Source organism: Thermobia domestica, chromosome 12, assembly GCF_964235325.1.
Source record: "Thermobia domestica chromosome 12, izTheDome1.hap1.1, whole genome shotgun sequence".
In the NCBI taxonomy this organism is placed as follows: domain Eukaryota; kingdom Metazoa; phylum Arthropoda; class Insecta; order Zygentoma; family Lepismatidae; genus Thermobia; species Thermobia domestica.
In genome coordinates this window covers 210,770,106-210,797,678 of record NC_137465.1, presented here as the reverse complement: position 1 = coordinate 210,797,678, position 27,573 = coordinate 210,770,106, and the positions used below count along the sequence as shown (strand labels likewise).

The 27,573-nt window shown below is 37.5% G+C and overlaps 1 protein-coding gene across 1 annotated transcript in view; it reads left to right on the top strand.

Moving 5' to 3' along the window:
• Window positions 1-14,781, top strand: part of LOC145667019 (luciferin sulfotransferase-like) — a 50,850-nt gene extending 36,069 nt beyond the window's left edge. Inside the window, exons 4-6 of the mRNA XM_081734705.1 lie at window positions 816-936; window positions 4,483-4,577; window positions 14,318-14,781. Coding sequence (XP_081590831.1) covers window positions 816-936; window positions 4,483-4,577; window positions 14,318-14,620 — 519 coding nt within the window. The 3' untranslated portion in view covers window positions 14,621-14,781. The remainder of the gene's footprint in view (window positions 1-815; window positions 937-4,482; window positions 4,578-14,317) is intronic.
• The last annotated feature ends 12,792 nt before the right edge of the window (window positions 14,782-27,573 follow it).

Genomic DNA, 27,573 nt, shown 5'->3' with positions numbered 1-27,573 from the left:
CTCCAGCTCCGAAATGACGCACTTACGCACCTATGTTGTGAAATTAAATCTTTCAGATTAACATCCCACGATTCTGCCCTTTAGGGAAAACGATGATTAAAGCGAGTGCGTGATGAATGAATAAATGAGAAAGTAGGTAGAAACGGGAGTATCCCGAAAACAGAAGGGGGTCTAGTCCGTGGCCGGGGGGGGGGCTAGCCTCCCAGTTTTTTAAGTGACAAGAATAAGTGAAGCTATTATTTATATATTTTTGAAAGTTTATAGTAAATTCATGATACACCTATCCAGTAGCGGGTCCAGGATATGATCAAGGGAGGAACTAAACCATAGTTTGCCTCTTTATTCGGTGTAGAGCAGGATTGAAGCCCATTTTATTCAATATATATCTGAGCGTCAAGGATGGGCTATAGCCCCTATAGTCCCCCCTTGGATCCGCGCCTGTACTTACCATTGTCTGAGTTCTGGCTGCCCCCACCCCCCAGTTTTTACCTTCTAAATCCGCCATTTCCGGAGAAAACCCAGGGACACGATGATGTTCACACCTATGTTGTGCTATACATTTCTCGCGTTTTCGTATGATAATTCATTTTGCAAAGTTGTTTGGATGCTGTTCTCGAACACCTTGTATGTAAATGTACTAATATGAGAAACGACACAGCTCTTCCAGTAGAATCAGAGTCATTTCCCGAGACATCACTTTCACGATACATTTTCGAGACAGTACAGATTCCAATCTTGTATTGCGCATCTATTGTATTAAAATTTAAATTATCGTAATTACATTTTATCTTACAAACGTCATATTGCTTTTTCAGATTGTTTACGTAGCAAGAAATCCTAAGGATGTGGCAATCTCTTACTATAACCAAGCTCGATTTTTAATGGGATTTATGGGAACGTTGGATGACTTCCTGGAACTGTTTCTCTCGGACAGACGTAAGTACTATGTTCGTTCTGGCATATTTTATTATATTCTATTGCAGAGCGCAAAATTTCGAAGTCAGACGCACTCGCCGATCCAAAAATGATGGTCGCCAGTATCTTTCACGTACAAATTATGAGAGGTGCCTTCCCTTGGCCTTTGGTTTGACGAAGAAAGAGATTACATCAGGGCATAAAATTTCAAAACCAGACAATTACATTCAGGATAATCAATTTTCCATTGGACAATTCATATACATGCTAAAAAATACCTTACTTTAAGACTTCACTTCACTGAAGACTTAACACTCTCTCTGCACTGAAGTATCGGTTGTAGAATGCAGTTTTCGGATCAAAATCCTCAAGTGAAGGGCCATTGATGGAAATTGTCAGCAAATCATCCAGTAAGGAGGGGTGAATTACAACATTGTGAAGATTTCACTTTCCATGTCCGTTGTGACGACTTCATATTCCGTGTTTTCTCTCACTCAGTGGCAATTATTTTCTATTTATATTTCTGAGGAATATAAGAAATAGAATGAACAAACCTGTTAAACATTTACGAACTGCAGTGGACGTTCACAATGAAGATTTCCTAAAATCAATGTAGGAATTTTTTGAAGGGCTATTTAATGGTAACTGAACTGAAAATGTCCTAGAAGCTGAATAAATTTTTTTTTTTTTAATTTGAAGAACTTCGTGAGGAAAAGCGAAATATATTCCAACATATTGATTTTGTCCATAGCCTAAAATTGAAATAATTCTTTGTGCTCCGAGAGAGAACTGAAATACGTGTTCATGTCATCACTTGCAAACACCGTTAGCTCAATATCGTTTTAAGCTGTAAACGATTCTTTGAGCAACTGTGATATAATAAGTCAAGGGAATCACCTTCAGTCGTTTGTGTTATAATTTGTTGTTTTTTTTCTGTAATTTCGGCTCCACTTCAATGCCGGCTTAGGTTCTAGAATCACAAATTTTCTAGGAAAATAAATTTTAGTTTCGCGACTTGGACTGATTTTATTGGAAAATGTAGAGTTGTGAGCATGAAATATTTAAGGGCTTTGAAAAAAAAATTCAAAATAAAATATTTCAATTACCTTATTCTCCTAGATTCTTCTGGGACAAGATAAGCAATTTTCATAGTCAAATTGTTAAAACAGCAGACTGGATTACTAACATCGAAAGCGGAAAATCTCAGATAAGCAAAGTGTATGAAATATTTTCCGACCTGAGGAAGAAAATTCAGAATACAGTTTCAAGCGCTCCTGTTCTTAAAAGGGAAGAGCAAAGCATAATGCTGTTCTTCGAGGCGTCCTCTACATTTGTTAGCGAATATTCTAGATCCAAGTTACAGAGGCAAGAAATTGACTACCGAAGAATAATCGGACGTTGTAGAATATCTGAGTTAGATTTCAAGGCTTTATTCATAGTTGATGACACAATAGTTCTGGCCAAATTTGCACAATACAGAATGAAAGAAAATGTCTGATCCAAAGAATATTTGTGGTCTACTGTGTCAAAATGTCTCCTCTATCTTGATGGAATGGACTACGCTCTTCTTGTAAGCTCATAAAAGTTACAAGCAAAGTCCTTGGCCTTCCTGTTACATCTGCTCCTTGTGAAAGAATCTTTAGCACATATGGGAACATCCATACAAAGTAACGCAACCGTTTAACAAATAAACGTGCTGCTTAACTTTTGTAAAACATAACCTGAAGTACACATCACTATTTAAAAGGATATCTGTTGGAAATGAAAAGCCATCTTCCCTTTCTAAAAGGAGTCGACCAACTCCGAGTCGTAACCAAAATGATCCTACAGCAGGTACAAGTAAATATACAGTGAAGAAAAGGAAGAAGCAAATTCAAGGACGAATGGACACAATATATTAAAAAGAAACACCTACAGACTCTGATGATGGTGACTCTGGTATCTCTGACAACAATGACAGTGCTCACTCTCATGAATCTGATGCAGAAACATATTAAACTCAGCTAAACATGGGAACTGTCGAATCTGTCGTATACTCTTATAACAAGTCTTATATGTCTTACATCATATTTCTTGCTTGTAACTTAGATGGCTTCAATTAAATTGTATTCACTGTAATAGCTGCGATTTTTATTCTCTTATCTGTATTAAACAATCATAAAAACGAAAAAATATTTTTCTGAAATTTCAACGAAATATTTCAATTTCAAAAATTTCATGAAATTATCCATCCCTAGATAAATGTGTTTCGGCAACTAGTTCAAAACCGTTCTTTTTAAATCTGAAAATCTTTTCAGTTCCTCAGCCCTGGAATCGTCTTTTCGAGAATTTTACGCCCATCGATTCTGTTTCCGTCAAGAATCCTGATTTTTTTTCCGATAGGGAAACTCATTAAAAAAGTGAACTATATGTATTTTCAGTGTTTCTATTTTTTCTTTAACATTCACTATCTTCCTCATTGGATTTTCATTTTACCCATGTATTTCTCCATTCTTCTCTAAACCCATAGTTGAAGAGCTTCAGTCGTATTTAAATTTTCTTGTGTGATGCTCACTTCCTGTCTCATACAATACAATACTCTTTCAATGAGTCTTTATTTCTTTAACAACTCATAAAATATGCTTCTACTCTTCAAAAATGGTTCTATCCTCCCCTCTTGCCCTTGCTTTTATTTCCCGTTCACACTACACACCTTCTCTATTTTCCAGTTCCTAAAGGCTTGTTTCTTCATTTCTACCCTTGCTTTTATTTCCCATTCACAATTCTGTTCTCCACTAATAATGCTTTTCTTCTTCCTAAAGGCTTTTTACTTCATTCCTATCCCTGCTTTTATTTCTCATTCACAATTCTGATCTCCACTAATAATGCTTTTCTTCTTCCTAAAGGCTTCTTTCTTCATTCCCATCCCTGCTTCTATTTCTCATTCACAATTCTGATCTTCACTAATAATGCTTTTCTTCTTCCTAAAGGCTTCTTTCTTCATTCCTATCCCTGCTTTTATTTCCCATTCACATTTCAAATCATCTTTAACAATGCTTTGCTTATTCCTAAAGGTTTCTTTCTTTATTCTTATCCTTGCTCTTATTTCGCGTTAACAATTCAGATTTTAACTAATATTTTCTTCTTCTTCTTCTTCTTCTTAAATGCTTCTTTCTTCATTCCTATCTTTGCTTTTATTTCCCGCTCAGATTTAAAATGTTAGTTAATCATGCTCTTCTTCTTCCTAGAGGTTTCTTTCTTCATTTCTGTTCTTACCTTTATTTCCATATCACATTTCAAATCTTTACTAAGTTTTTTTTCCTGCAGACTTCTTTAACCACTAATATATTTCCTTTTATTTCCCATTCTCACTTCGGACTTTCAATAATAATGCATTTTTTCTTCCTAAAGGCTTATTTCACCATTACCATCCTTGCTTTCATTTCCAATTCACATTTCGGATCTTCACTAATAATGCTTTTCCCCTCTCATACAAATTAAACTTTTCCTTTTGCAAGTTAACATTTATAATTAAGTTGGTGTGCCCAATTGGAATGAATCTTGAAATTTCTTACTTTATCTTTGTAGTGTTGTGGGCACCATACTGGAACCATGTTCTTGAATTCTGGAAGAGACGAGATGAACCAAATATCTTGTTTCTTCGGTACGAGGAAATGAAAAAGGTTAGTATCAGAGAAGTTAGTTATATTAAGAAATAGAGAAGAATAAAAAAAATATATTGACATTTAGCTCATCCTTCAATCAGGCCAAGGGCAAACTGTGTCAAACGAGGTTAAACCCGTTAGGGTTATCAGAAACCTAAAAGATTAAAAGTTACAATTAAAGTTAAAAGGTAAAACCAGGCAAAGAAATTAAGGAAGAAAAGAATACTGTACATTTTAGATAATGTAAAATCTTGACTGAGAAAAGCGATTGTGTAAGTGAAAATGAGTGCTCTTCTAGATAACAAACAAAGATATATGTTTAGGTTCATCAGTTCATTGAACGCAGCACTAAGAATCATTTTACATAAAATGCTTATTTAAAATGATACAGCTTATGTCACAACAATTACGCTATGCCCAATGGCCATGACATGGTGATCACTGGTGCTGCATAAGTTATATGAATTAGTATACTTTAAGAAAACATATATGTCAATAATCCATCCTGGTGGGTTGATGATTCCTCTGCCGAATAACAACTATCAGATCTGATTATATTGATCGAAGGATGCCGATTGATTCTGACCTCAAATTTACATGGGTGATTTTTCAAGGAATTTGAAGCAATTTCAGGTGATACTCCATATTAGCGTACGCGCCCTTGTCACGGGACACAAGGGTTCGATTCCCGGCGGGATCTCAAGTGGTTCGGAGTCCACCTTAATCAGTAGGTCCACTTCTCATATGGCCTCTCTGCTGAACGGGACGTTAAACTCAAAATCAAGTCATTACAAGGAATTAATGATTATGTAAAATAGGGATTCATTTACAGAGGTTATGTGAAATAGAATATAAACGAAATCTTCCAGTTTTACGTCGCACGCTTATACCGCCTAGGCTAAAGGAGACTGTGATGATGAGAAATGAATGAAATGATGGAATGAAGAAAGTGGCAGGAAACGGGAGAACCACGAGAAAAACCACGACACTGTGTTTGTCCATCACAAAGCTCATTTGGCGCGAGTTGGGATCTAACCAAGGACCCCATGCACCAGAGGCGAACGTTCTACCATTGAACCACCGCGGGCCCCATTTGAAATAGAATCATTTGTAATAGAGCATTTATGAAAAAAGGATTTATGTCTGAAGAATACGCGACAAAACGTACTAGCGACAAAACGTACCACCGACAAAACGTACCACTTACCCTGAGGGATGTTTGTGAAGGGTTTTCTAAAAACACTTTAAATAATGACAAGCGACAAAACGTACCACTTGACTGGAGGGCTACTTGCGAAGAGTCTTCCAATCAGCCATCAAATAATGACAGGCGACAAAACGTACCACTTGATAGGACAGCATATAAGTATATATATATCGGCCAAAATAAGGTTAAAAGTTGAACAGATTGGTGATGAGAAAAGTACCGATGCAAGACCAAGACTACGACTAAGGCTAAGACTAAGACCATACCTACAAAATTCTCGCCAGACCAAGACCAGCAAGAATCTTGCATATACAATATTTGAATATTTGCTGATTTCCATCACACTTTATCCATTCTTTGGACCAGGGACGGATAGGTATTATTAGAGGGGCGCGGGTGCCTTCTCCCACAAGGGCCACCAGCATCTCAATGTCACAAATCAAGCTGCACAGTTTTCTTTCTACAGTAAGTCAATAATATTAACAATTGACAATTAAAACCTGATATTCTTTCATCAGTATATTATTCTGAATTGTTCAAAATATTATATGAAGTTCAAGGAGAACGTATACTATATTACAAAATTAGTAGATGTTTTAGTGTACTAGTTTTTGATGCTACTGTATCTATCACTTTTGCATTCGAAATATTTTTTAATAAATCTTTTTCAATAGACATCAACATAAATGTTTTCAAATGTTTCTGAGACATGGTACTCGTTATTAGCCTATTTTAAATGTAATTCACTTTATTTCAGTTTTGAAAAATTTCTTTCACATGTTACCTGAGTTACGGGCAAAGTAAATAAAAATTTGTATGCTGGAAATCTGGATAAATATTACTGCAAAATTTACAATTCTGCAAAATTAAAAAGCAGCACATTGGACAATTTTGCAACATGTTTTGCATTCGCTTTCCTTGTAAAGAAATGTATTTTCTCCTAATTCTGAATCACTTGCACCATCAGCACAGTCATTTTTTCGCGGTTGTACTCGTCATCAAGACTGACTTTCAAGGATATCCACGTCCTTCAAAAGTCCAAGAGAATACATTTATAGTATCCTTGGAAACTTCTTTACTGAAGTTTTTTAGAAAATATGTAAGTTTATCGAAAGGCACGTCTGGAAGTTCTGTTACTTGGTTGAAGTGTCTAGGGTCCAAATAATCCATAAAGTACATTGATTCTTGAATCTTGAAGAAATACTCGAAACTACCATGTCCAATATTGTGTTGAATGCGTCGATGCAGTACCTGGTCATTGGATAGAAGCAGCTTCATCTTCATATTCACAGGAAAATCTTTGTCCATCTCTGAAGGCGAATTGTCGACAGGTCAATAGAAAAAAAAAAATCACGTTCTAAGTCTTCAAATTTGTTATGGGCCCATTCTGCAAAGCTTAATGCTGCATTCTTAACGGATTCAAAATCATCTCTCTACTCTTTCACTTGGAACAGAGTAGTCTGCACCATGCGATAGGGCTACACTAGCAGCACCCTCTATTTGGAGATAGTTTGACAGAGAGGTCGTCACTTGAAATATCTTAAGGAACATTTGTGCTGTCCGAATTGTTTTGAACTTGAGAAGATCTTTTATATATCCTTTCGCTTTACACCTAGCTTTTGGTTTGATATTTTCTGTAGAAGCAATTTTCTTAATTATTATGGTCAACTCTATATACAAAGCACTTTTTGGGTTCGAAAAATGACCAAACTTTTTCTGAAAAACAGTGTGTTTTCTACACGCAATAACAGTTTCCGCAATAACTGTAAGACGCCTTTGTTAACATTTGATCTTCCAAATGTCCATTCGCTGATAAGACTCACGCATAAATATCGCACAGTCATTCATCAGAACAATGACACAGAATCAATGCATTTTTTTGTCAGATCACATATGACATGATTGAAATGAAATGAAATGAAATCTTTGAGTTTTACGTCCCACGGTTGTGCCGGTTAGGCTAAAGGAGACGGTGATGATGAATAATGAATGAAATGGTGGAATGAAGAAAGTGGGAGGAAACGGGAGAACCCCGAGAAAACCCACGCACACGGTGTTTGTCCACCACAAAGTTCACTTGGCGAGGGCTGGGATCGAACCCGGAACCCTAAGCACCAGAGGTGAACGCTCTACCACTGAGCCACCGCGGCCCCCTGACATGATTGAGTATATGAGCGTAACACCACACGTGTAACTGAGTTTCTTAGTGGTTAAGCGGTTAGCGTATGCGCCTTTGTCGTGGGAGTCCTGGGTTCGATTCCTGGCGGGAGCTCATGTGCTTCGGATTTCCCGTAAATCAGTATGTCCCGTCTCATATAGCCAGGCTGTTAAAAGGGCCGTTAAACTCAAAATCAACTGAATCACACGTGTAACTGATTATAGGTGAATTGAAAAAATCCGAATATTGTCCTTGCATGTTACTTGAGCCATCGGTTGAATTTCCAATACACTTCTTAATATCAAGGTTCAACTTCTGCAGAATTTCCAGCAGTAAACCGCAAGGACACTGGCCTGTGGTAGATATGCATTTTACAATGACAACAATACTTTGTTTAACAACCATTTTAACATCATACCGTAAAACAACAGAGCACTGGCGTGAAACTACTATATCTTGAGTAGTGTCTAATAGAACAGAAAATATTGAAGCTTGAGAGACTTCTTTCGAAATATCTTCTCTGATAAGTGTGTTGATAGCATTCAAAACATAATTCACCGTGTTTAGTAAAAGTTATGCGACCACTATCCTGCTTACTTCCTCGTATATGACTCTTCTCGGTGACCTCATCTAAATTACTTTTAAGCGGAAGATCAAATTTGCTTAAGAAAGGAATAATATCCAAAAAATTCCCATGATCTATAGCTGTGTCTTTCAGTTTATAGGCTGCTACGTTTCCTCTGTAAATGAGCCCTCTTTTACCAATGAGTTTCTGCACTTTGACAACTCTATACATTACCTGTCTGTTCTTCTCAACCTTATACTGCCGTTGTTTTACCTGTTCATGAGGAAGTAGTTTCTTAACATTATGTTCTCTTTTGTTAGATATGTAAGCACCCACATTGGTCTAATGTATTTTGGAAGACTCGTGTTTTCTTACTCGCTGATAAACGTGTATAATGTTACGTTTGTCACATACAGAACCTTTAAGAGAAGTTTGTTCGATCTGAAGAATAATCTGTGAACACGCTGGAAAAAGAAAAAATGCTTGAAGTGGTACGTTTTGTCGCGGATTAAATATCTGAAATGTTTTAATTAGTCCAAGACAGGTTGTAATTTATATAAGTGGTACGTTTTGTCGTGGAATAAATATCAGAAATGCTTTAATTAATCCATGACAGGTTGTCATTTATGACAGGTCGTCAAAAGTGGTACGTTTTGTCGCGAAAATTCAAGTGGTACGTTTTGTCGCTGGTACGTTTTGTCGGGACACCATGTCTGAATCCCAACATGTGCAAATCACTCACGATTAGTTGTTAATTATTAAGTTTGAAGTTTCAGGGGGAAAAATTAAAGTAAGATTATTAAGATATGTAAGCTATAATAATTATTACACAATGACTTTTGTATATTAAAAGTCTAACAGGTACTATCGTTAACTTTTACAATACTTCCTTATAATAGGAACTTAAGATTCTGTGTTAGACTTAGAAGACAATATGACACTTTGTTTGAAACGTACTAGGTATGTCTATCAACCAGTGATCGCCAAAGCATCAATCGCGAGCTACTAGTAGCTCGCGGGGACATTTTCGGTAGATCGTGTTAACGCTCCGGTTGGCTAATCATGATTTTTCCACTTAGCTAATGCTAACGACAGGGGGCGCTGACGACAACAACTGCTTGTTTCTCCCATACAACTGCCGTTGTCAGCCTCATCTCATAGCAGATTGCATACGCGTCCGGTTGTGCACTTTATGTTTTTCTTGTGTATATTAGACATTTGCTAAACGTTATGTTTTTCTTGTGTATATTAGACATTTGCTAAACGTTATGTTTTTCTTGTGTATATTAGACATTTGCTAAACGTTATGTTTTTCTTGTGTATATTAGACATTTGCTAAACGTTATGTTTTTCTTGTGTATATTAGACATTTGCTAAACGTTATGTTTTTCTTGTGTATATTAGACATTTACTAACTTGGATAGTTTAATTTCATATTCACTAGAAATGTAAGTTTGTAGGTAATTAGCAAATGTAAGATTCCTATTTTTTAAAGTTTGGTTGGTAGCTCACAGTAGATTTGCAAACGGTAGCTCAGAAGTTTCATAAGTTTGGCGACCACTGCAATGACTAAACGAGGTGGATGTTAAATCCTGGGTGAAAGATGATGGAGAAAATCAACTAAGAGAAAGAAGTGAAATTGCGGAAACTATGGACACGAAGTTATCCATCACAAAACCTGCTGTTCCAAAGTCCAACCAGATTCCCTTTGCATCCGTGGAGAGCAATCTACACTGACTGAGAATATCCTACTAAGAACTTATTAAAAGAAATACATCAGCTGTCGCCTGACGCTAGTTCGAGGTAGATTTATACGAGGGAGAGTTCGAAAATAAGTTTTCCCAGTAAAGCGAACAACAATGGAGGAAACAAGACGCCGATTCCACGCTCAACACACCCAGTCACAAGTGGGTATCGTTCGCCCGCGATTCTGCAGATGGCGCCGTCGCAGCGCCTGAGCAAAGCAGAGACAAGTCTCTCAGTCTGAGCCTGGTAGCTATGGAGAGAAGACGCGTTTTGACGTCGTGGTCGAAGGAGGAAGTGCGAGTGGTTGTCCGCTATAAATGAGCACGTGGCGTATTGAGAGCTGAAATCCATTACCGCCTCATGACAAATGTCTCTCAATGTACGTGGTACTTATGTGGAAAAATTTAGGTACATCTGATCTTTAATGTTACGTGCTGCTTTTGGTCTTGCATCCCCACTTTGTTCACGGTCGCCTGGGGAAACTTATTTTCGGCAACAGACACACGAATGCATTTCTCTGTCCATGGGAACTAATGGAAGAGTAAGTGTAATCGTACTACTGTATATCGGGATTCTTTGACCAAACTCTGCTCGTATTTACAAGTTAATGGAAGAGTAACTCCTCCTCTCTTTTGTTACAAGAACCATTAAGTTATTTTAATTGATGCTAGTAGCGAGTTTTTGCTTGTTGTGCTGGATATTGCTTTTTCTTGGGTAATAGTTTGACCAGCTTAATAGTTGTTAATGTTAGGACTGAATACGAGGCAAGAGTTGGGTAGTGTCTCGTCTTGGAAAGGTATGGTGAAAGTGCTGTATCGGAAAAAGAGTTTCTATCGCAATAGCTCTGTGTCATACGCAACTCTAGTTAAAACCAACAAGAAAGGGTCGCAAATTCTGAGTTCGATTTTTACATTGCTTAAAAAAAACTCTTAGTTGTAATCAATCACAACTTTACTTATTTACCTGGAGTGAGATTTACCAAAGTTTTAAGAGCCAAAGCCGAGAGAGAACAGGAGAAAGAAACAGATGCACTTGTATGATTTAGGTAGAAATTTAGTCGACTTTAGGTTTATCTGAAGTAGTTTAGAATTATCATGGTTTCTAACACCCAACAGAAGCTCATAAAAGCCCTTCCCACTTCCTAGCGTGCACACCTTTTGTGAACGAGATCCCGCGATTCGATTTTCAGTGGGAGACCCCTGAAGCTCGAATATACACTATGTGATCAAAAGTATCCGGACACCCTCAAAACCATACGTTTTTCATATTAGGTGCATTGTGCTGCCACCTACTGCCAGGTATTCATTATCAGCGACCTCAGTAGTTATTAGACATAGTGAGAAAGCAGAATGGGGCGCTCCGCGGAACTCACGGACTTCGAACGTGGTCAGGTGATTGGATGTCACTTGTGTCAGAAGTCTGTACGCGAGATTTCCACACTCCTAAACATCCATAGGTCCACTGTGTCTGATGTGATAATGAAGTGGAAACATGAAGGAACACGTACAGCACAAAAGCGTACAGGCCGACCTCGTTTGTTGATTGAGAGACTTCCCACAGTTGAAGAGGGTCGTAAAGTATAATAGGCAGACATCTATCCAGACCATCACACAGGGATTCCAAACTGCATCAGGATCCACTCCAAGTACTATGACAGGCGTGAGGTGAGAAAACTTGGATTTCATGGTCGACCGGCTGCTCATAAGCCACACATCACGCAGTTAAATGCCAAACGACGCCTCGCTTGTTGTAAGGAGCGTAAACAATGGACGATTGAACAGTGGAAAAACATTGTGTGGAGTGACGAATCACAGTACAGAATGTGGCGATCCGATGGCTGGGTGTGGGTATGGCGAATGCCCGGTGAACATCATCTGTCAGCGTGTGTAGTGCCAACAGTAAAATTCGGAGGTTGTGGTGTTATGGTGTGGTCGTGTTTTTCTTGGAGGGGGCTTGCACCCCTTGTTGTTTTGCGTGGCACTCTCACAGCGCAGGCCTACATTGATGTTTTAAGCACCTTCTTGCTTCTCACTGTTGAAGAGCAATTCGGAGATGGCGATTGCATCTTTCAACACGATCGAGCACCTGTTCATACTGCACGGCCTGTGGCGGAGTGGTTACAAGACCATAACATCCCTGTAATGGACTGGCCTTCACAGAGTCCTGACTTAAATCCTATAGAACACTTTTGGAATGTTTTGGAACGCCGACTTCGTGCCAGGCCTCACCGACTTACATCGATACCTCTCCTCAGTTCAACACTCCGTGAAGAATGAGCTGCCATTCCCCAAGAAACCTTCCAGCACCTGGTTGAAAGTATGCCTGCGAGAGTGGAAGCTGTCATCGAGGCTAAAGTTGGGCCAACGCCATATTGAATTCCAGCAGTACCGATGGAGGGCGCCACGAACTTGCAAGTCTTTTCAGCCAGGTGTCCGGATACTTTTGATCACATAGTGTATTACTGCAGTTCGGATTCCATCTTAATTGTAGGACTACGTCTTATGTAACCTCGATCCTAAAAAGGAACTCCAAATTCCAACCACCAACAACAACAACACCAAAAGTTCCTAAAGAGGACTATATAATTGTTGGTGGCGTTAGCCTAATGGTCTCAGGCGTTCGGCTTCGAATCATGAGACACAATTTATTCAGAGTTCGAGTCCGTCTGAAGAGCACGGTCGGTTTTTAACTATCCTAGATATTTGTGTGTTCCAGTTCCTCTCATGGTGGATAGAATCGGGAAAAGACCATGGAGACAAGTATTCCGGCTAGAACGAACTATAAAAAATATTTAAAACATGCTTAGCGTACACATCTTTGAGCGCGGGAGATGCGGGTTCCGCGAGAGCTTATGCAGTTTGGATACCACTTTAAGCTGTAGGTCTACATCTCACAGCCATGGTGAAAGAAACGCTCAACTCTAACCGAGTGAACCAATTAACCAAAGTTTCTAAAGGTCTGGATCCTAGAAACATATTTTCTACAAGGGAAAGTCATGTCTTGCAATATTCTGGTACACAGTATACCTGTGTTTATTACAGTGCAATGAAAGCAGAATAATATTCCAAATATAGCCCCTCGTGATGCACTGCCTGCAACCACTTTCCTGTCAGTTCCTCTATTCTACGTCAACATCATATCTTGTTCTTAGATACAAAGGAGTCAGTCACTTCTGTTTTCCCCTCCTGCTTGCTGGTTAGTGAAACAACATGATTTCAGGAAGTGCTCCATGATCCGAAACAGGTAGTAATTCGAATGGCTTACTGTCTGACCGGTTCTGGAAATTGACCCTTGCTCAGCTAGTATCTTTGCACATTCGGATTTCAGAGAACATCAACTTTTTGTCGCACGTCACAATCTACTTCAGGGAACGTATATTACGCGGATTTTGCAGTAATTGTTCACATACATCTACTCTCCTCTAGGTCTGTGCTTGGGTTAACTCATGTGGTACAATGTGGCAGCTGCTTATGGTTTTCACTGGGACATGCCCAGTTAGTTTGACAATCATTCTGTGTTAGAGGGTGGGTTTTCCTCAGTAGCGTGCCATATGACCACAGAATCTATTATCCTGGGGTGACTAGACCTTGACTGATCTTCGACATTTTTACAACTTCATAAAATTTATGGGGACCAACGAGTTGTTCTGTTGTTTGATTCACTGCATCTTCCACTTTAGCATGAGAAATATTTTGAGTTGCTGCCGCAGCGTTATGCAAGTGTTTGAACTCACACAGTGAACTTCCAGTATCAAATGCTAAACACTCCTCGGTACTGCCATTAAAAACTGATTGAAGATATTAACAGAGTGCCGGCCTCCGTGTTAAATTGTCCGCTTACCATACTACCGGTTTAGCCAGTTTGACCTTGTTCTTACTATCTATCACGACGTATACACGCGCCTGCTGTTTGGGTTTTGGAAATATTACAAGAGTTATGACTCTCCCCTTGTATGTAACATGCACTTGTGGTTCTGTTAAAAATTCTTTGCTTCATAATTGACATTTTTTGTGTGGGTCTTAGACATAGCTTCCATATAATGACAAATAAAGATTTCTGATCTCTGATATATATGTTTCCAGGATCTGCCTAGCGTGATCCGTAGAACAGCAAAGTTTCTGGGCAAGGATCTGACTGAAAAGAATGTTGATGAGCTGGTCGAGCACCTGAGCATTGGCAACATGAAGGCCAACGCAGCTATCAACTACGAAGACCTAGCAGAGGTGATGAAGAAGGTTGATCTTTGCGCTGACGTGAAAGGAGCCTTCATAAGGAAGGGAGAGGTCAACAACTGGAAGGAACATATGACCAAGGAGATGTCCGCTAGATTCGACAAATGGATTGAGGAGAACTTAAAGGATTCTACCCTTTCTTTTGATGTTTAAAAAACGGCTGGCCGTGTTACTTCCTTGTCATCTATCAACTGCACCTTAAAAAAAAAAAAAAAAAAAAACATTTCCATAAGCACACATTTCACTAAAACAACGAATTTATTATTACAAATGTATAATTTTAATGTTGTATTATCCATCATTGTTTCATGAAGACGTGTTAATGTATTTATCATTATGTATTGCTTCTGTTTGAATAAATTTATTTTATAAAAAATAATAACTTTTAACTTTAAAATTGATACAGTGAAAATATCCATATATTAAGATGCATATACAGGGTGGTAGGTAACTCCACCGACAAACTTTGGGAGGTGATTCCTTATATGAAATGAAAGAAAAAAGTTCTAATAAACATGGGACGAAAAACGTCTCCTTTCAGAGTTATGAACCGCCGAAAATTCGAAAATTCACGTTTCGAAACGCTCTGCCTTAGAAACTACAGGACCAATCTCAAGCGGTTTAAGGAATTACAAAGGAACTAGTATGCTATCTAAATATCCATGTTTTACCATCCTCCGTTATCGGCGAAACGAACGCGTTATTAGTACTTAAAGGAGTATCCCTATACCTCAATTTCCTTTTTACAGTTCGTTGCGCCGATAACGGAGGATGGTAAAACATGAATATTTTGATAGTTCGCATACTAGTTCCTGTGTAATTCCTTAAACCGCTTGTTACAGGTCCTATAGTTTCTAAGGCAGGGCGTTTCGAAACATGATTTTTCGAATTTTCGGCGGTTCATAACTCTGAAATGAGATGTTTTTTGACCTATGTTTATAAGAGCTTTTTTCTTTCATTTCATATAAGGAATCACCTCCCAAGGTTTGTCGGTGGAGTTACCTACCACCCTGTATATCATACGAGGGCCACTATTTAAATTTTGAGCCTTGGCAACACTGATTATAGTTAACCGCCATTTTTTGTTTGCATAGAAAGTTTGATATTGTTGACCATAACGTATTTCAAATGTTTTGACAATAGCTTTATTTGTGTTGTTTACGTTGACTTGAAGATTGCGTGACAACAGAAAAATAGAATTAAGTTGTGAAAATTTTCGTGCGATGATTTATTACGATTTTTTTCATGGTTTAGCAAGACGAGACTGCACTGATCATCTTACTTTCACATTTGGCGATGATTCCAAATCCTTTACCACTCTGAAACGCTGATATAATGATATTACGAAGGTCACAAAAGTCGCGCACAGACGAAATTCGCGAAAGTTGTCCAAAATCAGTTGTTATTCAAGAAAATATTGATGCTGTGCAAAACCTAATACTGCAAGATTGTCATGTGACATACTGTGAGATTGAGGCAATCCCATATATAAAATATTACATGATCATTTAGCTGTGAGAAAGGTTTGTTCTCGTTGGATCCAACATAATTTGACAAAAACTCAAACAGAAGCTCGCGTCGACTAGTGCACATAAGTGCTCAATAAACACAATGGCGGTGCTTCAAAAGACGTATATAAAATTGTAACGGGTGAAGAATCATGGATATATGCATATGAGCCGGAACGTAAACAACAGTCAACTGTATGGGTGTTTCAAGGTGAACCAAATCCAACAAAAGTTGTTCGCGCTCGAAGGACATCGAAACAAATGGTCTCCTATTTTTTTTTTGGGGGGGGGGACTGGTCATGTGGCAACTGTGCATTTATAGGAACGTAGAACGGTCAACTCTGAATGGAACGCAACAATTTATTTGCCGCAGGTCTTCGGTCAAATACGGAAAACAAACAAGCACCGTCGTATCATTCTTCATCAAGACAATGAGAGCTCTCATACATCTCGTCTAAAAACCGACTATTTGAACTCTCAAAAAACCAATAGATGGGTCATCCGCCGTACAGTCCCGATTTGGCACCCAGTGACTCCTTGTTCTCGCATGTCAAGAATAAATTACGTGGACAACGATTTTCGTCGGCGGAAGAAGTCGTTGATGAGTTCAAAAACCATATTATGGAGGTATCTCAAGAAGATTGAAAAAAAAGCTTTGACAAATGGTTCGAACGAATGTAAAAGTGTAGGCCTATTGATCATAAAGAAGAATATTTTGAAAAATAATAAATCAATTTTTAATGACAAACTACTGTTTTTTTTTTCATTGCTAGTTTCAAAATATAAATAGTGGCTCTCGTAACTGCATTAGATTTTTTTCTTTTTAACGCTTTACTTTTTCTAAATACGTTTATAAAACTGTTTGTTAGCTTGTTTAAATGAGAAGAAAGTGACTAATACCATGTAAATTGAAGAGACACCATCTGGTGGTACTATGTTACCATTTTTCAATCAAATAAATCCCATTAAGTTTTTTTTTTTCATCTAGTCTCCTAACTATGAAAGCATTTATGAGCAATCATTCCAACCCCAGGCGTTTCGCGGATTTAGTTATTATGACGTAAAATTTAATATGACTTGCGCGAAAAATATGTTTATACATTGCAAGACATGTAATTTCCAATTATTAGCCAACTCAATTATATCTGATTGTAAACAAAAGTTACTTGAAAAAGCAGAAAACCACTAATACAAACGTTTAAAGGAGGTTTCAAATAGCGTAACAAATAGTCATGTGACTGTATCCTAACGATTTATATGTGTTCAAACCCTGAAAGAACTCAAGTTTTTGTTTTATCTTTATCTTCTTCCGCCTGCTCCTGATTTGATCTAGAAACTGAAAACATTTCTCTGAATATCACTTCTGCAAATTCTTTCCTTAGAAATTAGGAGAGAATATTATACGAACTGAAAACGTAAGATGTCATAGCTGAAAATAAAGTGCTATGACATCTATATGAAAATAAAATGGTTGTTCAGTTTACTACCTTCTGATTCGTAACATAAAATCATTCAGTAAGTATTTCTTAACAAATGAAATATTTCATTTGTTCCTTGTTATACATTTGCAAATTACAATATCGTAATTTCTGGAGGAAATGAATGTAAAAAGCACTTATTGCCATCCATATCTATTTCCGGAAGTCCCTACTTCACATTAAAATATTCTCTTATATAAATATAGTGTTCGAAAGAGACATTAAACTTCAATTAATTAGTCGATGAACCTAACAAAGTTACATATTACCAAGTTACCTAACAAAGTAATATCAATTACACGTAAATTAGGATTTTGTAAATTTTACTGTTCAATGTCGTATGCACATGATTTTTACAATTAAAACCTCGCCTATTAGACGAGCGCAAATTCGCACATAAATTATTATTTCACCTATGTAAATAAATATTGGATCGATTTAAATAGGACTTCTTCATAGATTAACAAATTAAATGTACGAATATTGTTTTAATTTCAAAAGCTCTTCGAAACAGGCTTCCCTCTATTTGTTTCCCCTTCATTAATCTCTATTTCAAACTCTACTAATTGAATCCGACAGGGAGAGGAACACAGAAACTTTGAAAAAAAGTTGTAAAACATTTTGGTGAGACTCGAACCAACGGTTAAAAATATATTCTGATAAGCACTTTCACCTCACTCAACAAGGGTCACTGACTAACTACTGCACCAAACATGTAACCACCTTTGTTACAGGATGAAGTGCCTTGTATTGTCTCAGGTTTAAGCCTAATTCGCCCTGACGTAATCTATTGTAATTTTGGATGTTCACAGTATCTGTTACCTTGATGTATTATTTTTGTTCTTGAATCTTGCTCTATTTCATATTCGTTCATCAATAATATATAAATTACCAGAATTATTTAGGATTCCTTATGTAGATTCACTGGCCATCCGCAATGGAAACACAGAAAGATCCATTTACTAAGGTTTCTGATACGATACTACAGATAGAAATAGACTTCACTCATAATTACAAATATTACGAATGTTCTAACAAACGTCAAATGATGCTCTAACAAACATCTAATTAAACACTTAAATTAAATGTCATAGAAACACAAAATACCCATTAGGTAAGAACTCTGACTTCATAAAGAACAAACTTTGTAAGTAACACTGCACTACAATGTTATGCAGAAGTTTTGCTGGAAATAAAAACAAATTGCTGTTATTGACAGAGATTTTCCTACACCTCTAACACCAGTGGCGGCTTTAGTGGGTAGGCCGGGTAGGCACGGACCTACCCAAAACTTTTAAAAATATATATAAACGCTAAAAGATACAATGAAGATACACATATATTTTCCACTATTTATATTAATGGTAGATAATTATTTAAGAAATAGCAGCAACCTATTACTGTAAAAGTAATTTCCTACTGTCATTAGTAAATCACATGTGTATTTGTATCTAAAAGCGGGGGAACGGGCCTACCCAAAATTAAAATCCTAAAGTCGCCTCTGCTTAACACTACCCCGGACTTGAGTGAACACACCCTAATTTGATATTGCAGTCATTAGCATACTCAGAAAATTTTTTGTCAAGCTTCCTCGCTTCTTCGGAAGACTACAGATTCATGTAACTATAGATTTCAGAAAAGACCTACATTTTTTTTTTTTTTTTTTTAAGATTTAATGATCTGCCACACTTATCATCTGAATTTTTCTTGGTTCATTTTTATCTCCGAAGAGTCAGCTAAAGATAGAAAAAAATATGTGGGTCTTCCTGATCCCTGTTAATAAGCAGAAGGTAATCAGAGGAATGTTAAACAAGACAACCTGTCACCCTCGCCTGCTGCGGTTTCTCCACTTTTTAACGAGGAAGAAAACAAATTATTCTAGTGTAACACGTTCTAACTCTGGTTATTAGAGAGTGAATATACTTCCGAGTGTAATTGTTTACGACTGTATGCCGTAGTTTTCGGGGTTATGAAGAGAGCAGGTAATACACTGGAAAATTATTATTTCAACAAAAAGGAAAAGGTATGTTTATATATCTAACACATTTCATATATTATGTAAAAATTATATATACTTTTAAACGGGAGGATATTAAATTTACTTTTCTATTAGATTTTTAATTGCCAATTCTAGCACAGTATTTCGATTTTATAAGTGGAAAGTGGAAAAGATAGGCAATCCTTGAAGAGCTTTTGCAAATAAATAAATAAAGAAATAAACAAATAAAATAAAATAAAAAATAAAATAAAATAAAATAAAAAATAAAAAATAAAAAAATAATAATTTTATGGCCTTTAGACATCTATTACTCAGACCGGCATGGACTAGGATGTAGAAGCAGTTGGCCAGGGCCCTTGCTATGGTACCATCCATGGATTCACCAGATGAAATTGAGGAACCCTGAAAAATCTCAAGATTGTCGTCGTTGAGTTTGAACCCAGATTCCTTCGCAGTACGCATTGCATATCCAAAGTTCCGTACTCTAGCCATTGGACCATGGGGATAGGTGTTTATATCTTGGACAGTGGACTGTTCTCTTTAATCAGGTCTTCCTTTGTTTATCTGAGATGATGTCTAAAATGAAACGCAGGGTTGCATACTTTCCCCTGCTAGAGTACATTTGTTTTATCTTGGCACGCTTCCCGCCTAAAGGATATATCTGCCTGTAACGCGTTCTTGCCACGCCGCAGTTAAGTTGCGAGTTATAATACATTAGGAAAGACAGCAAAACGCCACACCACTCACAAGTCATTGTAACACACTTGATCGCGTGTGGCAACTAAGCACTTCAAATATCCGCCAAATAGCAATAACCTCATTTATGGGCTCGCTGACAACTAACGTCACCTACACGTCAAAGCCAACAAGACGGCTATTGGATTAAAACGTTTACGTGAGTGCTAGCAAAAAGTACTTTAAAAGTCAACCAAGTGCACTGGCGGGAAGCGTGCCAAGATAAAACAAACCTACTCTACAATGATGTAGCTAGACCAACTTAAGTGGGGGGAGGCAAACATTAACGTGAGGGGGCTTATGGAAATACAAATACAGGGTTTGTCCGGGAAGTAATAAGACTGATTTTATTCCGCCATGACTGTACTTCGGAGCGTGCGCGCACCGACTGGATCTGGTAGAGGGCGTTCCTAGCTAACGAACGAGCGGCTGGTCAGTTGTCTCCGAGCACATGGAGAGTCAGGACAGGCTTTTTCGCGCTACGTGTTTTTGTGCGTGGTACAAGCCGAAAATGCAGCGCTCGTTAGAGCAGAAATACGCGATTAAATTCTGTGTTAAACTCGGTAAATCTGCAACAGAGACGTTTGATATGATCAAGCAGGCTTACCCAGATGATGCTTTAGCAAGAAGTGGTGTGTTTCGGTGGCACAAGGCCTTTCCGGAGGGCCGAGAAGAGGTCGCCGATGAAGACCGTGCTGGAAGACCTTCGACTTCGACAAACACCGACAATTTAACTCGTGTGCGCGAAGTTTTGAACTCAGACCTTCGATTAAGTATTCGTTTAATTGCCCAGATGTTAAATTTACCAAAAACTGTGGTTCATGAAATTGTGACGGAGCATTTGAACATGCGCAAGGTGTGGTGCGCGAAGGTTGTCCCAAAAGTGCTCACTGACGACCAGAAATTGCGGTGAGTGGAATTGTGCCAAGAAAATTTGAACATGTGTGAAAGTGACCCCCAATTTTTGAATAACGTAATCACAGGTGACGAATCATGGATCTTTGAGTATGATCCCGAGACAAAGATGCAATCTTTCGAGTGGCACACGCCGACGTCTCCTCGCCCAAAAAAGGGAAGAATGAGCAAATCCAAAGTGAAAACGATGCTCATTGTCTTTTTTGACATCAAAGGCATCGTCTACCATGAATTTATTCCTCCTGACAAACCGTCAACGCCAAGTTTTAGGTGGAAGTGCTCAAGAGACTCAAACGAAGGGTCAATCGGGTCCGATCAGACATCGGAGCCAACTGGAAGCTGCATCACGACAACGCCCCGGCTCACACCGGCTTTCTTGTGAACAAGGCCGGCATCCCAACGCTTCCGCAGCCGCCCTACATCCCAGATGTGGCCCCCTGGACTTCTTTTTGTTTCCTCGCCTGAAACGCCCGATGAAAGGCAAGCATTTTGAGACAACAGAGGGATTCAAACAGCTTGCACCGCGGCTCACAAGGCTATTCCGGAGAATGACTTCCGTGACGCCTTCAATGCTTGGAAATCGCGCTGGCAGCGCTGCATCGACGCAGAAGGAGCCTATTTTGAAAGTTTTTAAAGAATTGTAACAATTGGCTCAATATTTTTTTTAAAAAAATCGACTCAGTCCTATTACTTTCCGGACAAACCCTATATCTGGCCCTCAAAGAATTCTTTCCTTTTCCTTGTGCTTATTAGAGGGGAAAGAAAGAACGATGTCTGATTTCCAACTAACCTGCTACCTTTCATTTATAAGTAGTGTAGCAGCTTAGTGCAAATCTACTTTCCTTTCCTCACAAGGCTATTCCGGAGAATGACTTCCGTGACGCCTTCAATGCTTGGAAATCGCGCTGGCAGCCCTGCATCGACGCAGAAGGAGCCTATTTTGAAAGTTTTTAAAGAATTGTAACAATTGGCTCAATATAAACCAGTGATGGGCTTACGCTTGAAAAAAATCAATAGTCTACTTTTACATATACGCAATATGTAGACAATTTTCGACGTAGACATGTAGACAACAACGTAAACTATAATGGCTGCCTAACTTATGACTTGTGAAGCTTTGAAAATTGAAATTCATAATTAAACGTGCCACGAATTTTTGGAGACCTTAATTTTAAGCTAATAAAAGATCTCGGAAAATATTATACATTTTGCAATTGCTGCAAAGGCAAATTAACCACCACAGCCACTTCTAGAGTTAATGCACATAGGTAAGAACAGTTGTTATTTTTACTAGACGTTTTAAAATTTTATTCTAAGGGTCTGGCGGATGTGTGCGTATATTTTAACTCGTATATTTTGTCTCGACTCGAATTTCGAGACGTCTCGAGTCGAATTCGAGTCAAGTCGAGACAGAGACTGTCGAGTCGAGACAGAAACATATTTTCGAGTCGAGACACGAGCCGAGACATTTTCTCGAGACGAGTCGATACAGGCTTAAATCTCGACTCGACTCGACTCGTGCGCATCCCTATCTAGGAGGCTTAAATGGGCAGGTCATGTAGCTAGAATGGAAGAAAGTAGAAACGCTTTCAAAGTCTTGACTGAAAGACCAATCGGAAAACGACCATTAGGAAGACCTAGGCGCAGATGGGAGGACAATATTAAGATGGATCTCGCAGAAATAGGAATACAAAGTAGAAACTGGATCCAATTGGCTAAGGGTAGAAGTCAGAGGAGAGCTTTTGTGAACGCGGCATTAAACCTCCGGATTCCATAGGCCATAGAGTTAGTTAGTTATATATTGAGCGAAAATTCTGTGTATAATATAAGGTTGTGATTACAACTTTCCAAATCTGAAATATCAAAGACAGTGATTTATTTGTCTTTGGAGTGTGTTCAAACTTAGGAGTGTGTTCAAAAAATCTGGAGGGGGGAAATCTTGCATTAAGGTCTATACTATCGTATTTTTAATTATTATTTTTATTTATTTATTTATTTTATTTTATTTATTTTATTTTTTTTTACAAACTTTAAACTAGGTTGATGCAATGAACGATTGAATTGGATTTCCTTCCTCAGCAAGTAAATTAGCGTCGACTTTCTCATGCTTGGTGTGACGTCGAGATGAAATTGTTGACAATCGATTGATAAAACGTTGTTGTGACAATCACAAACCGTTGAGTTGAGTTGAATTTCAGATTAGCGTCCCTTTCAGCAGCGAGGCTATGTGAGACGTGGACCTACTGATTAACGTGGAATCCGAACCATATGAGCCCCCACCAATCACAAACCGTGTAAAGGTTGATTTCCATTCAATCTTGCGTTGCGTGCTTTGCTTTAAAATTTATCTTGTCGAAAGTAATTTGTTTTATTCTATTGGCATTTAAAAACAAGAATTCAAAATGTTTTAAAAACAAAAATAGCAAGATTTTGAATGGTGTCTTTGAAATGATCTTATTTTTAGGCAGAACGGGAATTCTCGTTCTGCCTAATCTTTCGAGACAAGGAATTCCGTCCAGGGAGGATTTTTTTCAAGAGAATTTTTATTTAGTAATTGTAACAGATTCTGTAAAAAAAAAAAAAAAAAAAACTATTTCTTTAAGTTTTATCATAAATTTTAATGTTATTCTACTTGTTCTTCTCGGAAAAATGCTTAGATACAGTCCTGTTAATAACAGTGTTATTCACATCTATTTCAGGAAAAATGAATGTGATTAAAAAAAAAAAAAACTACCTGTAGAGAAATGGAAAATTGATTGACAGTTACAAGAAAGCCGTTTGACATCGTAGCTGAAACGAAGATAAAGCAAACTTACTTCGGTCTAGTATCAAGTCATTTGACAACAAAATTTTATTCAATTTTCCAGTAGTTCATCTCCGTCCAGTAGTATGCTAAAGCTCGCAGTCAGGGGCGGTTTTAGGATTTTAATTTTGTGGTAGGCCTTCTCCCTTGCGTATTGATACATATACTTGTTTGATTAATGGCAATAGGAAATTACTTTTACAGTAGTGGTTGATGCTATTTATTAAATAATTATTTATCGTTAATATAAAAAGTGGAAAATATATTTTTCTCTTTATTGTATCTTTTAGTGTTTATAAACTTTTCAAAACAATTTTGGCAGGCCCGTGCCTACTCGGCCTATCCACTAAAACCGCCACTGCTCGCAGTACGTAAAAGATGCCACAGTTCACATCCTCAAGACATGTTTGGCCACATATTAAGCATACAATGCAAAAGGATGCTTAATACGGAACTTATCCCCGACTATCTGACCTTTTGATTTGATTGAAACTACAAAAAAACATACAAGTATTTCAATATTGATATTAATATTTTGTATTGCTGCTATTTACATTGAAAATATACATATGAAAATAGAAGTACTGGTGTATATGATACTATTGAATATAGTATAGAATTATGTACAGGTATATAAGATACGGTGATAAGGTGATGCCGAAAAAGGAGTTGTGATGTAGAACACTAACATTCTTTCTTAAGAGTCGCCTTATGCATTCTCTTGCATTGTTTACTTGATATATGGCCAAACATGTCTTAAGGATGTGAACTGTGGCACCTTTTATATAATGCAACTCTTAACGTGTTAGAGATGAACTACTGAAAAAGTGAATAAAATCTTGATGTGAAATAATTTGATATTATACGGAAGTAAATTTATTTTATGTTCGTTTCAGTTACAATGTCAAACGGCTTTCTTGCAACTGAGTCAATCAATTTTCAATTTGTCCGCCGTTATTTTTAAACAATCACATCCATCTTTATCAAAGTAGATGTGAATAACATTGCTGATAAAGAACTGTATCCTCGTCATTTTTTCAAGAAGAACAAGAGGAATAACATCTAAAATTTGTGATGAAACTTGAAGAAATAGTTATTCTTCTTACAGCATTTGTTAGAATTACCAGATTATTACGAATGCAGGACAAAATTCAAGAGGACAAACCCCAGAGAAAATTCAGACAAAACGGACTAAATTCAAGCGACAGAATCATAGGTGCCGATTAATAAAAGAATGATCTTTTTCTTCAACTGTTATGCATCTAAAATGTTATCTGAAATTCTCCACTTTACGGACATAACATTTTTTTTTTTAATGCTGAAAACGCAATAAAAGACGTAACGCACCTTCTCGAGAAAAGTGACACAAGTCAAAAAAAACTTAAGGTCCAAGTTCGTATCCCTCGCGAGAAAAGTGACATAACACGAAATTTGTTATTTTTGTTCAAATACACTGATTTTGGGATAATTTTAAAGCTATATTTACAACACTTTTACACATAAAAGAAAAAAAAAAAACATTGTGATTATAAAATAGACCTAAATTTAAAACAAGTTACGAGTTATGTAATTTTTCTTGCGAGAGATACGAACTTGGACCTTAAGGTTTTTTGACTTGTGTCACTTTTTTTTGAGAAGGTGCGGTAAGACTGTTATAGTAAGTATATCTCACATTTTGACCTTTGCTTTAAAAAATCTTGATCATTCAAAATAAAAGACTGATATATGCTATCACACAAGAGCGACTTTTTAAAAAATCAAATAGCATAACAGTTACTTTTCGTAATTAAAATGAATGGTTTTACTGTAATATGCTAAACGTATTTCAAATGTATTAAAGGTATAATAAATAGAACTTTTCATATGAGTATGTGTAAAAGTAATTAAAGCTAATCTGCCCTCTTATTATAATATTTTTACGTTTTATTGTTTTCAGCACTTTAAAAGAAAGAAAAAGTTATTTCAGTTGAAAAAATACAGACAACATTTTAGTATGCAGGCTGGTAGAAAGAACAAAAATTAAGACGGCCGGCAGAAGTTAGGGGGGGGGGGGGCGATCCAATCATATTATAGTTCATCACCATATTATAGTTCATTTGCAAGCGTACCGTCAAAATTTTAGGGGAGCAGTGGAAATTTAGGGGTGCCCCTAGACCCCCTGGATACGGGCCTGAATATATGACAATTGAAGAGAAAAAAATAATCATATAAGGTGTGCAATGATACATCCAATATATAATGCTGTGATTTTGTCCCTTGGATTTTATCCTCGTCAGAATTTTCCTTGCATTTTGACCGCTTGGATTTAGTTCCCGCCCTCGTTATTACAGCTATTTTATACATGAGTCCCAATATGAATAAAAACACGCTAGGAGTCAAGCTTTCCGGTGCTGCATTTCCCTAAAAATTTCCTCCTCGTATAGAATTCCCTGTCTCGAAAGGTTAGGCAGAACGGGAATTCCCGTTCAGCATAAAGATAAGATCATTTAAAACATTTTCTACAAAGTCCTGGAGAGCCTTCAGGCAGAACGAGAATAAATCTTTTAATATTGTACCCCCCCCCTAGTTGGGTGGGTATGAGAAATTTATTTCCGAGGAAAATTTTAGGGGGTGTAGATAAATCACTGATCAAAGAGGTATATTGAATAAATAGGGGCCGCGGTGGCTTAGTGGTAAGACGGTGGGTGCACCCGAGCGGTCTGAGGCGTTAGTCTGATGATCATGAGGTGAAACCTATTGGGGGTTCGAGTCCTTCTGAAGAGCAAGCGTGGAATCTTAACTGTACTTGATGTTTCTGTATTCGCGTCCCTGTCGTGTCTAGAAGTCCTGAAAACTGGTTAAAGTAGGAAATAAGTGAGGAAGTTTTTTTTTTTTAAAGTGATAGAGCGTTCACCTCTGGTGCGTAGGGTACCTGGTTCAATCCCAGCACGCGCTAAGTGGGCATTATGGATAGTGGACAAACAGTGTGTGCTTGTGCTTTCTCGAGGTTCTTCCATTTCTTCATGCCATTATTTCATTCATTTCTCATTATCACCGTCCCCTTTAGTCTACACAACATAACGTGGAACGTAAAATTGGAAGATTTCATTTTTGGAGCCTACTGTCTATACTGCTAAGATAACTTTACAGGTTTCATGGGAATTCCGAATTCTTTCAAGATGGTGGATACCCTATCTTCTTCTTCACAACCCATATGCTCTCTTGAAATCTATGAAAAGCTAGTAAAACCGCACTCACTGTTGTTATAACGCTCTCGAACATAAATATTAATGTCAGAAAGTGCTGTGTTCACTATACAGTGTATCATTGTCCTTAAAGTTTGTAGATAAAAAGAAAAGTCTTGTTGTTCTGTGTTGATTAGCTTTGTCATCAAAAGTCACGTGTCGTAGCACTAACAATAAAAGCAGTGTAGTTCAGTAGATTTTAATCATTTATATAACTATTAACATTCCAAATATTTGTATACTACATAAAGAAATTTACAAGTTGCTAAGTTGTTATATGAATGATTTATGTAAGGAAATGTCACACTCTGAGCTGGAAACTTGAATTGTTTGTTCTTGTAAACAAGAATCCTTTATGATTACTTATGATGAGCTATGATTCTTGTTTTTACAAGTATGACGAGCGATTTCTTGTAGGATAAGATAAGCAGAACTTCTTGACAC